The sequence below is a fragment of the Periophthalmus magnuspinnatus genome, chromosome 15, assembly GCF_009829125.3.
Source record: "Periophthalmus magnuspinnatus isolate fPerMag1 chromosome 15, fPerMag1.2.pri, whole genome shotgun sequence".
Taxonomy (NCBI): domain Eukaryota; kingdom Metazoa; phylum Chordata; class Actinopteri; order Gobiiformes; family Gobiidae; genus Periophthalmus; species Periophthalmus magnuspinnatus.
In genome coordinates, this window is record NC_047140.1 from 6,276,593 (window position 1) to 6,288,775 (window position 12,183).

Here is a 12,183-nt window from a genome sequence, read left to right on the forward strand (position 1 = left end):
GCTGTAATGTAGTGGCAAGCTAAAAGCATTGTGGAAACAGAGGTTTGTAAAGAGCGAGAAGCATAGAGCGAAGTGTGGAAATGTTTTTGAAATTCAAATATTAAGTTTTAACTAAATGAAAAATTTGAACTCCCTCGACTAGCCTCATGAGGTCATTGGTAACTTGACAAAAACACTGAACAGACAGTTGTTGCTTTCAAAGATTTTTTTTTTTTAGATTTTAAAGATTTATATTTTTAAATTGGTTGAAAAAGGTTGAAGTATTATGCTATCTATACTATACATGATTTCCTCCACAAACAACAAAACATCCTGTCTTATTCTGCATAAAAATTGCTAACCTTGTAGTTTAGATCTATAAAAACGTGTTCTGAAATGTGATCTCTGCATGAGTTTGTCAGTTCATAGACCTATTTTAATTCTCCTGGATGTGTGGATGTGAACTTGTGAACAAAATTCTATTACTAAAGCATAAATTCCAAATCTAACTGCAATAACAATGAATGTCAGAAAATATTAGATATTTTTCCCAAATCACCCTAATCATATTTAACTCTTCATGCTCCCAGCTTTTGTCCCAGCTATGACCCCGTACCTGCGTACAAACTTGGAGGTGATCTTGCTGATGATGCCTGTGGAGGTACCCCTGCGCTGCTGGGCCAGAGCGCCTGTGTCGTGGGACAGGGTAGGGGAGGCGGGTGGGCCGTTGTAGGTGGCACTGTGTCTGTCCCGGAGCTGGGCCCCGTGGAAGGTGCTGCGGCTGGTGGTGCCCCGAGGAAAGCGGTTCTTCTCTGGGGTACTGATGCTGTGGGCCGAGGGGGACGTGGAGGGACCGCGAGGGGACGAGCTGAGAAGACAAAAAACATTTTAGAACAGGAAGTTTTAAAGGTCTTATATTTTGCATTGCCTAATGAACTTTAAACCGTGTTAAAATGCTGTTGCCTCATCAAAAACACACATGAATTTGTGTTTTATTTCACTCACACAAAGCTCAAAATGCTTTGTTCCACCTTGTGATGTCATGTAGTGGTAGTTTTCAAGTTAATGGCTCCTTTCACCTTTAGTTCAGTAGAGATTGGCTATTCCAGGGCTATCCAATGATTCTAATGAAGATGTATGGAGTTTAAAAACACAGTGGAGCACTTCCTGTATTACCACATGACATCACAAGGTGGAACAAAGTGTTTTCTGTTTGAGAGAAGAACTCAAATCAGATGTAGAGTTTATGTGTTAAGCAAAAACACAATTCCAGGTATGTTTGTGATGAGGAAACAACATTATAAATCAGAAAATATTGTAATATGAACTCTTTAATGAATTTAATGGGGCCTTTTAATACACTGAAGGTTTGCATGCACTGACAATACGAGCAATGCAACAGCTGAATTAGCTTCTCAACATTTGGGTCAATATTTATAATGTTTAAGTAATGTAATTTTCAACATAAAGGCCTTTTTGCCATTGTGCAAAAGCATCAGAATAGAACACATTATTTAGGGTACAGTATGTAACATTCTAAAACTGGCAAATCACCTGCACAATACAATGGAAATAGACAGTTAAAACCATGCTTCAGAACATAGAGATAGATAGGCTTTATGCCATACTGTGGAATATTATAGCCAAAAGAATAACATTTCCATTGAAACAAGCGGGACAAGGCCCTCCTCCAGATCAACGAGAGCCAGGTTTGTGGATACGCAAGCCCTTTCATAGTAACCACTCCATTGTGAGTTTATTATTTTGAACATAGAAACAGAACAAAGATGTGCAGAGTCATGTTGACATTATACAGAACAGAGCAGGGTCCTTATCAGCATCAGTGCCAGGCCTCAACAGAGAAGTCTGACTGCCCCCTCCCTCCTCTTTCTCTCCTTCTCTTATACACGCTCACTGAATAGTAAAAACTCACTTATTTCACTATTTCCTGCAGTATAATTAATTGTCCTAAACAAAGAAAGCGTACTTCAATATTTTGTGTTTATTTCAGAGTTGACACCATTTGTTGTTCTTGTATCTGTTTATGTGTTGTTGTTGTTGTTGTTGTTAATGTATCTGCTTTTGTATGTGACAGTTGGTTGCTATGCCGACAAGTTGATGTGAGGCTCTATTGGTCAGGGACTGGTCTGTTTTGGAGACTAGCTCTAGTGAGTTGACACTGCTGTTGTTTTGCTCTTGTTTTAGTGTGGGTTACAGCCTACAGTAGCCCTTGAGTTCAGAAAATAAGCAACCAGAAGAAATTTTCCATGTTTCCTTACACCAAAACGCCACAATATAATCCTAATCTGCACATATTAAAACTAAAGTAAAATGAGATTTGATGATTTCATGTGTTCATTGTGTAACTGAACACATTCACTGTGCACTTGACACTAAGGCTGTTGTTGGCTAAAGAGTCAAATAAAAAGAGGGCATGACAAAGCAAAACTCTTACGTATCTCGATGCATCTGACCCAAACTGTAAACTATTTGGACACAATACATTTATATAAAGACAGATTAAACCTTTTTACATATAAATACCAAGCTAACCGAATATCTAGTTTTGATACTAGTTTTGGTATAGATTAGTATCAGGTTTTTGATACAACCTTACTATACACTATAAAATACAAGAGAGTTAACTTTGCTTACTAAATTCTTCTTTTAGGTGTGGTAGTCTTGAATAATCGATCTGAGTTTTGATGAGTTGTGAAAATTAGATTTCATCATCGGATTCTTCCTCGGGCATTTCAACCTAAAACCCAAAACCAGTCTCCTCCTTTGGCTGCACTGCTTTTGAAGTGATCGGCACTGACTGAAGTTCCACCGGATTTGGACTTAACCTTAACCTGTCCTAAGTAGACTTCCTTGTCTGTCTTATCATTGGGCATTTCTAACCAGAAGCGGTCTCCTGTTTTGGCTTTCTCTTGACACTTGTTGAAGGTCATCTTGTCAGCTCAGGGTTCAGCTGTAACATCTTATTCACTGAAGGCACCTGAGCACTGTTTGTGAACTTGCCGATCTTCAGAAATTATCCCCTCTCTCCTTGCATCATTTCGGGTCTCATCACCCCTTGTGTTGCCTGTTGATATGTTAATGCCTGACCAGATGACATCTCAAGTAGACTTTCACTTCTGGTGTATCGTACAACAACTCCAACCCAAAGAGGTCTCTTGGTTTTGTTGTTCTACACTTTGTTTTTCTGTGTTTCATCCTCTCCTCTTTCTTGACTTCTATGGGGGGCCTATTTGTATTACCCAATGTAGATGCGTTCAACAAAGGTTTGATGAAGGACCTCTCAACTGCCCCAAAGTAGATTTCAGCTTGTGGTATTTCAAATGGCAACTACAGCAAATTCCATCCTCTAGTTGAAGCTCCACTTTCGTCTTTCAGTTTAGTGTCATATATACAGAGATTGGAGCCTCTCTGTTGATAGCAGTTGGGTTCTCACATTATTTGTGTTGTCCGTAGAAGATTTGTTGATGGGAAAACAATTAGGCCCAACAATTATTGCCCTGGACAAATACCAACATTTTTGGTACGTGTCCAGGGCAATAAATAAAATAATCGGATAAACTACTGAACTGGCAAAATAGTCACACCTTGATATGGTTTGGCCTGAAAGAGGTTTTGGGCCTAATTGTTTTTCCTTCTCATTTACTCCCTTGAGGTTGTATTTTGAGTGATTTATACATGTTTGAGTAATATTCTCACTTGATATGCCATCGCTCCAAAAATTTTAATTTTCACCTACACAAATATTGTCCAAATGTCCAAAATATAAAATAGTTATCCACGTGCATCATAGATTACAACTATAGACGAAAGAATAATATGTATTTTTAAGATCCCCATTTTAAACTTTAACTATTGTCAAGACACGCCACACAGGATCTATGTTTTTCAGTGCAAACACACCCAAAATGAAAAAAAGCTTTTATTTTAGTCTAATTTTTGGCTAAAAAGTTACATACTGAGCCTTTTAAAATCGATCTACTGCAGTATAGTCAACATAGTAATTTCTTTCCCGGTCATACGGTGTAAAGTTGAGTCTGACCTGGCTTTGAGCTCTGAGTTGTCGTCAATAGGGGGCAGTGTGCTCTTGGAGGGGTGCCCTGATGAGGACATAGACTTGGTGTGGCGGGGCCGCGTGGAGCTCATGGCTGTAGAAGGGGTGCTGCCCGATACTTCAGTCAAACTGGACACACAGACAACAAGCAAGGAACGAAAGCCGCATTAGGATTGTGTCATGTAATGGTTTAGTCCAGTTCTCAAACTGTGGCACTGGGGCTTTTTATGGCCATGTGCAGATCCAATCTTTATTTTGTTTAATGCATTGGAAATTTAAAGGAACCGTATGTAAGATTTTGATTTTAATTCCATAAACATGACCTAACTATCCTCAGATATGAGCTAAACGTGTTCAAATCAAATAGTAATGCTGATTTATTATCAGTTACAAAAACATAGGACATGATGACCAAGATGTTTATGTTATACTTTTGTGTTTTGACTCATGGCAATTATCCAATCAGAAAGCAGAATGAGCCTCACGTGAGTCTTTCTGGGTTACCAGTTTCAATGCTGAAATCCACTTGGTTTAAACCTAAAGTCTCTGATATGAATGGTCACTAACTAAACACCAGTACCTGCAGCAAATCATGAACCAGTGCTAATTCAGCCTCTGCAGCTCAGTGAGTGGAGAATATGATCTTTCACATGAGGCCTGTCCAGATACTGACAATGACAAAAAAGTAGTGATTGTACTTTTTTTTTTTATAATAGTATGAGCACAGACTACATACAGTTCCTTTAACTATGCTTTAGTCTTGTACTACATTGTGGACTTTGGCTTTTTACTGACAACTCTCTACAACAGATAACAAAAACTTTTACCTGTATACAGTGTACAGTGTACAGTGTACAGAAGTTAGGATAGGTCGGAAACAACGATTAAGCGATGGTCTCCTAGTGTGCTTTTCCCTGAATCCCAGAGGAATGCTGTCAGGGTAAGCTCTAAATATCTGTTTTAGCTAATTAGAAGAGAAAGTGCATGCTGAATGTTGAATGCAGACTGAAATGCTAATCGCCTGTGTAAGCAGTGTTCTTACCTGCTGTCTTTGCCGTTGGGAATAGCTGAGTATCGGTCTGAAGAGCGCTCACAAACATAAGTATTTCTACGAGTCATGGATCCGTTGGTCTAGTTGTGAAAAGGACAAAAAGACAAATGACATTAGTATTTTTGAGTAAATGGGTAAACGATAAAGAATTAAAGCCACAAGCTGTGTTAAAGGCCCTCGCCATAGCTAGGGTGACCACCTCAAATTGTAAAATAATAATGTTGTTTATTATGGTGGTACATGGAGCCTCGAGAAATGTAAGTTAATATATAATAACTGCTATAACACCATATGAGTTTTTGGTTTTATCAATCGTAATGTGCAAAGACAGTTTGCAACAGCAATAAGTTCCAACGCTGAAAGCCAGTACACCTGAAATGTGAAGACAGATGCTCACCCCACTTATAGCTCTACACTAGTTTCAACTCTACCACAGATACTGTACGACATAGCAATGGTTACCCCTACAGCACTTGTGGTCTTCTTCCTCTCTTGCACTCCTAGTGGCGAGGCGGGCACATCTCCTTTGGACGTGCTGAGTTCCAGTCTGCGCGCTCCGTCCCACTCCTCCCTGTGGTCGCTCTCCACGCTCAGAGCCTGGCCGCGTTTAGTGTACGAGACAGCAGGGGGCACCGATGGACCCACTGCAACATAAACGAAGCATAAGGAAGTCACGATATGACTGTATTAACATTAGAGACGTATGTATAAAAGACAACAAAATAAAAAGGCAAACGGCAAGCAATAACAAAATATATATCACTCTACATCACCACACTTCAATACAGGCCAAGTACGCAGGGTCCTGTACTACAAAGCTACACAAGCACATCACAGTTATTTAAGCCATTTTCAAACAACTAAATATTATTATGTATATTATTATGTATAAAACCTGCTAACCCTGTACTGCTTGATTTAGGAAAAATATCTAATTGTGATTTTTCTGACAAGCATTGTGATTAGATTTGGGATTGCAGTTCTGTTCAAAGTTCACATTTAAATGCATCCAGGGGAATTTACAAAAAAACTGAAATATGAACTGACAAACAAATACAGGAATTTTCAGAATGTTTGTACAGATCTAAACTACAAAGTTTTTAAGCAGAAGAAGATATATTTGGTTGGTTTGTGGTAGTAGAAAAATAGCAGCCTTTGCGATTTTCTAATTGTGTCCACTCAAATCGTCATTTTGATTTGATTGCGATTAATCTTGCAGCTCTAGTCTAGTCTCTTTGCGTTCTGAAATAATTTAGATCTTTGATTAGTTTAGCAGTTCAGGTTTCAGTCACCTCTCAATATTTAAAATGCGAATTTTGAACAGAATCCAACTATTAAAACATAACTCACAAATCTAATCGCAATTGCAATCTTTATCAGAAAATCAGTTCCATATTTGCCAAAACTGCTCAGTGCTAAATACAGTCACAAGACCCATGGCCCTCATGTTCTCTGAAGAGACTTTGTTCATTAAAAATAGCAGACTTTGTCATTTGTGTGTGGAATTTGATTAGTTTAAGTAATTTGTTCTGTTAAGGTTGAAATGAATAGAGTGAAATACACAATTATTATCAATGACGATGACAGCACGAAAAATACATTGAGCCAGTTAATAAATGCCAAGGCACTAATATGTCAAAGTAACTGCAAAGGACGTCATTACTTTAAAAGATGTGTAATGATAAAAAACAGAAACTTTCCCTCCTCTCTGCAGTAATCAAATCTGATACCACACATTTTATTTGAATACTTTGTGTAAATGCGAGTAAGAGGGACATCTGAAGATGTTTTCACAAGCTTTGTGGTACAGGGCCCAGGTCTGAAGTAAAGCTGTTCCCTCCTCATGCTTTGAGGTGCTGCAGGACAGCAGCCAGCAGATGGCGCCACACACAATGGCCCCACATGAACTAGGAGGAAGCTGCCACACAATGCAACAATAAGTTCTATATGTGTGCTTTTCAGCAGAGAGATGCTTATTGTACAGGACAGTGCAGAAGATTCAAGTGAGGTGTGAAAATCACTGAGAACTTAAAGGATTTATTCAAATGTGTGTTATTAAAATGTGTAATGGTGTGTTTTTATAGAAGTAGAATAATATCAGTTTTACTGACAGAATCGGGGAGCATTAACTACTGTTATTCTTAATTTGTCTTTCTTTATTGAAATACACATATAAATCTTTTTTTATATTTGTATACTTGAAGATACAGTATGTAACTTTCTGGAGGAGGCTCATCACCTACATGATTCCTTGGAAACATAAAGTTAAAATAAAATTACTATTCTCCATGGAGATAGATACGTTTTATGCCATATTATGGACATTTACAGCCAAAGGAACAACACTTCAATGGAAAAGAGCAGGATGAGGCACTCCTCCAGACTAAATAAGAGTCAGGTTTGTGGAGATGCAAGCCCACTCACAATAAAGACGCATGTTTTTCTCTATTTTTCATTTTAACAAAAGCAATCATAATAAAAACATGCTTTTATTTTAGTCTATTTTTTGGCAAACAGTTACATACTGTGGCTTTAATATAGGCAAAAAGTTACATACTGTGGCTTTAATATAGTTATATATACTTAATTAAAATTTACATATAATTAATTTTTTTGCTGATAACTTTTTAAATTAGGTATTGCTGCTTTTATTATAATTCATTTGTGTGTCATTATACAATTGTACACACTGAATCCTGAGCCCTAAAAGGTTGAAATCCTCATCTCAGACTTTTGCACCGTACTTTAAATAGTTTGGAATTTCAACTCAGAAAATAATATAAGAATTGCTAATCTAGTATAAATATAGGTCTTTATCCAATAGTGTCTAGTGCAGCTTCCCCCTGTAGAAGACGCAGGCAGCAGCACGCTCAGAGCTGGGCAGGACGCCGGGTTACTTTACTTGGCTTCTCTACGACACCACCCCCTCCTCCTCCTCCTCCTCCCTCCTCATCCCCACCATGATCACTGTAGCGCCGCTGCTTCTGATTGGCCGAGATGCTGCGAGTGACTTTGGGGTGGGCGGGCGAGATGCTGGAGCTGTTGTTGATGTCGCTGGTCGGTCGTTGTCTCTGGCCCAGGACGCTGTTGGTCAGGGGTTCGCTGCCCTCAAACTAAAGGAGAAACATACAGAAGGGTCATGTGATCAGGTTATGTTTACTTGTGAATCTACATGATGGCTTTTCACAGACTAATAAGACCAGGGGTTCTCACACTTTCTAAGGCCTGGGACCCTTTATTGGTGTGAAAATATACCAAGGACCCTCTATCATTTATGAAGACGGCATATTAAAATTCAGAGGTTCAAATCATGTTTAAACCAAATTTGGATGAAAGACAAATTATTTTATTGGTTTTGTTCATTCCATCAAAACATTTTAGTGTAATGATCTGATATTTTGTTTTGGTGTGGATTATGGCCTACAGTTGCCCTTGTGTTCAACTAAAAGAAATCATAAAAGCCAATTCTGACAGTTGGGAAAGTAGTTGAGCAGCTAATACCCTTTTTATTTGGAGTTAGATATTTGTTTACATTGGCAACTGATGATTAGTGATTAGTGTCGACATAATTGGTCCTTTTCAGACATCACCAGTGAACTTACTTACACACGCCCATTACGCCTCTGGCATGTAGGGCAGCACAGAAGGAGGGCTTTGATATTTAATAGACACTAATAGACATTTCAAAGTTCAAAATTAACATTCCTTTTGTACATTTATATAAAAATGCTACATAGATCTGTTTAATGTTGAAACAGATTGGGTCTTCACCTTTGTGTTTGCATAATCACCAATGTTGGCTTGAAGTGTACAAATATATTTGCCTGGGATCCAGAATACACCCTACAATACTTTACAAAGACGTAAGTCTAGTCACTGGTGAATCACTCCATTTTCAAATGGGCATGGGTCAGCCAATTGGGGACATGCATGGTCCATCCGTATTGGAAGAAATAAAGGGGAAAAAATATCACAGGGGGTTGAAAAACTCAAAACCCTGTTAATTTGAGGTGAGATAAATTTGATTTTATTTGCAAATCATAGGTCATAGCTCCTTTGTTTCACATGTGTCCAAAAAACAGATCTGATTGCACAATCACGTTTTACCGAACTTGAAACACAACAGAGGACGTGGGGACCTGGCTAATATCCGTCTGTACAAAAAGTACAGGGATATCATTCTGGATTTGCCAGGAAACAAATATATAGCAACTGAATTTGTGAGAAATGATATTTTGACAGTTAAGAAGCAAATTCTACTAAAGAATGCCCAGTTTAAAAGTACAGTTAGATGATAGATGACGAAATGAGAAACTGTCTCTTGCTCTCTATATGGGACTATGACACTGTAGAATCTAAAACCACCAATCCATGATGAGAGCAGCAGACTGACTGACCTCCGGAGCTTTCCTTCCCAGCAGCAGGTACGTGGCCATGACATCATCGTACTTCTGGTTTTGGAGCGAGTCTGTGATCTCATCTTTAGGGAAGCCCATCGTCACCATCAGCTCTGGGAATAGGTAAAGACCAAACATACTCAATAACACACAATAATGAGACTATAATTATGAACTAAAGTTGATGACCAAATACAAAAAGAAAAAGTTATAAATATTAAACTATTTCAATGTTCCCAGTGAAGCAGTACTTCTGGGATGATAAAATAGTGCCAATAAACTATATAATTCTTCAAAAATATTACTTGTGTTTTTATATAGACTGGTCCATGCTTAAATATTTAAAGGTCCACTATGTAACCTTTCTGTTGGAGGGTCTACCGCCAGCTAGTCTCCATATTATTATTTTGCCTGTAATGTTCCACGGTATGATATTAATCTTATCTCCATGGAGACAAACAGGTGATGTAACCAGGCCAAGTTATAGGTCAGATCAGTGGAGAGCTAACAGTAAGAATGCAAGTTTTTCAAGGTAATTTTAGCAGTAAATACACCTGTGCACGAGAGATGAGTATAGAGTCATACTGTGGAACCTTCCTGATAAAGCAACACATCTCCATGGAGACAAGCAGGTGGTGGACGCCCAACCATAAAAGTTATATAATAGTGCACCTATTAACATTATGGGTAGCACTGTATACTGGATGTAAGTGCATGGAGTGAAGATATTAGCTCAATGTTAGCTGTTATTTATAGAGGCACTTAGCTCTGTTGGTCATTAAAATAATAAGATGCTCTTACAGAGGTCTGGAGTACCACACTTCTCCTTTTATAATAACTGTGAAGTTCACCCAAGGCCAGCAAAAATGTTCACCAACCTGCCAGAATGCTGTGACTCAACATTTCTAAAGCAGCATATAAAAAAAGTAATAATATTTGTCATTTTATTTTTGTAAAGAGGCTCTACACCTACTCCGTCTGGGTAAGAAACAGAGTAGGTTTGGCTCAATGTTTATATTCTCAATATTACAAATTTAGTCAGTAGATACAAGTATCATATCATCACACATGATTAGGACTGAACAATATGGAGAAGTCCTTATATTCTATCACAACTTTTATACTATATATATATATATATATATACACACCACCCATTTATCTCAGAGACAGTGCACCCAACACTGTTTAAATAGGCCAGCGTAGCAGCAGTACACACCTATCCTAGACGTATCGCTGAAGTCTGCCTCCGGCTCGATGTAAGGCTTAAGCTCCTCCTCCTCGTGACCCACATTCATCCAGTGGTCTTTCATGATTTGCTGATGAGGAAACCAACACAAAGCGCACATAATTAGCCATCATTAATGTTAGCAGACATGGTTGCCTGCCTGTAGAAGCGCTAACACACATATATCTAATCATGTGTAATTAAACCGGGACCTAGAATGCCCCCCCGACACCACACCAGTGGAGTAAATGAGAAGGCCTAATTGTCATGACCAACAAAAAGCAAAATCAATTTTTATCTTAGGTGGAGAAATCTTTAGTATTGAGTACTCGTAAATGCAGGGAAATATTGACGTAGCATCAAGCTATTTAATGCCAGCGTATTATGAGCACAGCAAAGACATGGACGTTCATTTGCTGTGCTAAAATGTGTTTACAAAGCCTTCATATTTCTAACTTACCATACGCAGCAGAAAAGAGTGACATTAGAGAGAATGGTTGGTTAATTTTATTTTTATTTATACTACCAGTCAAACGTTTGGACACATTTTCATTCATGTTTTTTTTCTTTATTTTTTACAACTTTTTACATTTTAGATACACACAGAAGACATCAAGTATATGAAGCAAGATATATAAAATTATTGGAAAGGTAGGTACTTAAATGGTTTCTTTTATCTTTCTTCAAATATTTGATGTTTTCTGTATTTATATAAAAGTAGTTGTAAAAATAAAGGGAAAAAAACACTGTATGAGAGGATGTGTCTTTTAATTGGCATTTATTTTTCTTTTTTGGCAAGTGAATATCACTATGGCACTACAGTGTGTCAACATTAGCAACTAGTTATGTTAGCAAATTAGAACAGCATTTAGCATGACGGAAGCTACAAGCTAAAACTTAAAGAAATGCAGTCTGTCAATGCCTTGGTAAAGAACATAAGCAACCAGTTAAGTTAGCAATTTGCAACAGCTTTTATTTAATTAGATTTTTTTTTTTGTATGTAACACTGCTATGCTAATACAGTGTGTCAATGCGTTGAGAGAGAGCATTTGCAACTAGTTAAGTTAGCAATTTAGAACAGCAATTAGCATGACAGAAGCTACAGGCTACAAGCTAAAACTTATGGAAATCTACAATAAATATAATTTATGTTATTTAGCCTATCCTAACATCATCAACCAAATGTTAATTTTGTTTTGTAAAGCTAATTACTAATTCAAAGTGCTTAATTCAGACACATTGTTTACATTATAGTCCCATGATAAACACACTCAATTAGCAAGGACACGTCTATTACCATGTAGCATTTAGGGCTAATTGCTTGATATAAATGTAATAGTCAATTATGCCGTGATATTAATACCCTTGCATTGACTTAAACAACTATTTATATTTCTGTATGCTTATGCTAATGAATATGCTGTTTGCTAGAAGCCATTTCAGTCTTTTTCAAATT

The 12,183-nt window shown here is 37.7% G+C and overlaps 1 protein-coding gene across 3 annotated transcripts in view; it reads right to left on the minus strand.

Annotated features, from left to right (window-relative positions):
- Nucleotides 1-12,183, minus strand: part of mark1 (MAP/microtubule affinity-regulating kinase 1) — a 73,353-nt gene that overhangs the window by 11,126 nt on the left and 50,044 nt on the right. The window contains exons 10-16 of one of the 3 annotated variants that reach the window (XM_055227355.1): nucleotides 10,719-10,818; nucleotides 9,500-9,612; nucleotides 8,062-8,215; nucleotides 5,571-5,746; nucleotides 5,094-5,182; nucleotides 4,040-4,180; nucleotides 596-847 (exon numbers count right to left, since the gene is read on the minus strand). In XM_055227355.1, the coding sequence (XP_055083330.1) occupies nucleotides 596-847; nucleotides 4,040-4,180; nucleotides 5,094-5,182; nucleotides 5,571-5,746; nucleotides 8,062-8,215; nucleotides 9,500-9,612; nucleotides 10,719-10,818 (1,025 nt within the window). Of the gene's footprint in view, nucleotides 1-595; nucleotides 848-4,039; nucleotides 4,181-5,093; nucleotides 5,183-5,564; nucleotides 5,747-8,004; nucleotides 8,216-9,499; nucleotides 9,613-10,718; nucleotides 10,819-12,183 lie in introns of all 3 variants that reach the window. The other 2 variants (XM_055227354.1, XM_033979799.2) reach the window with 2 other exon arrangements.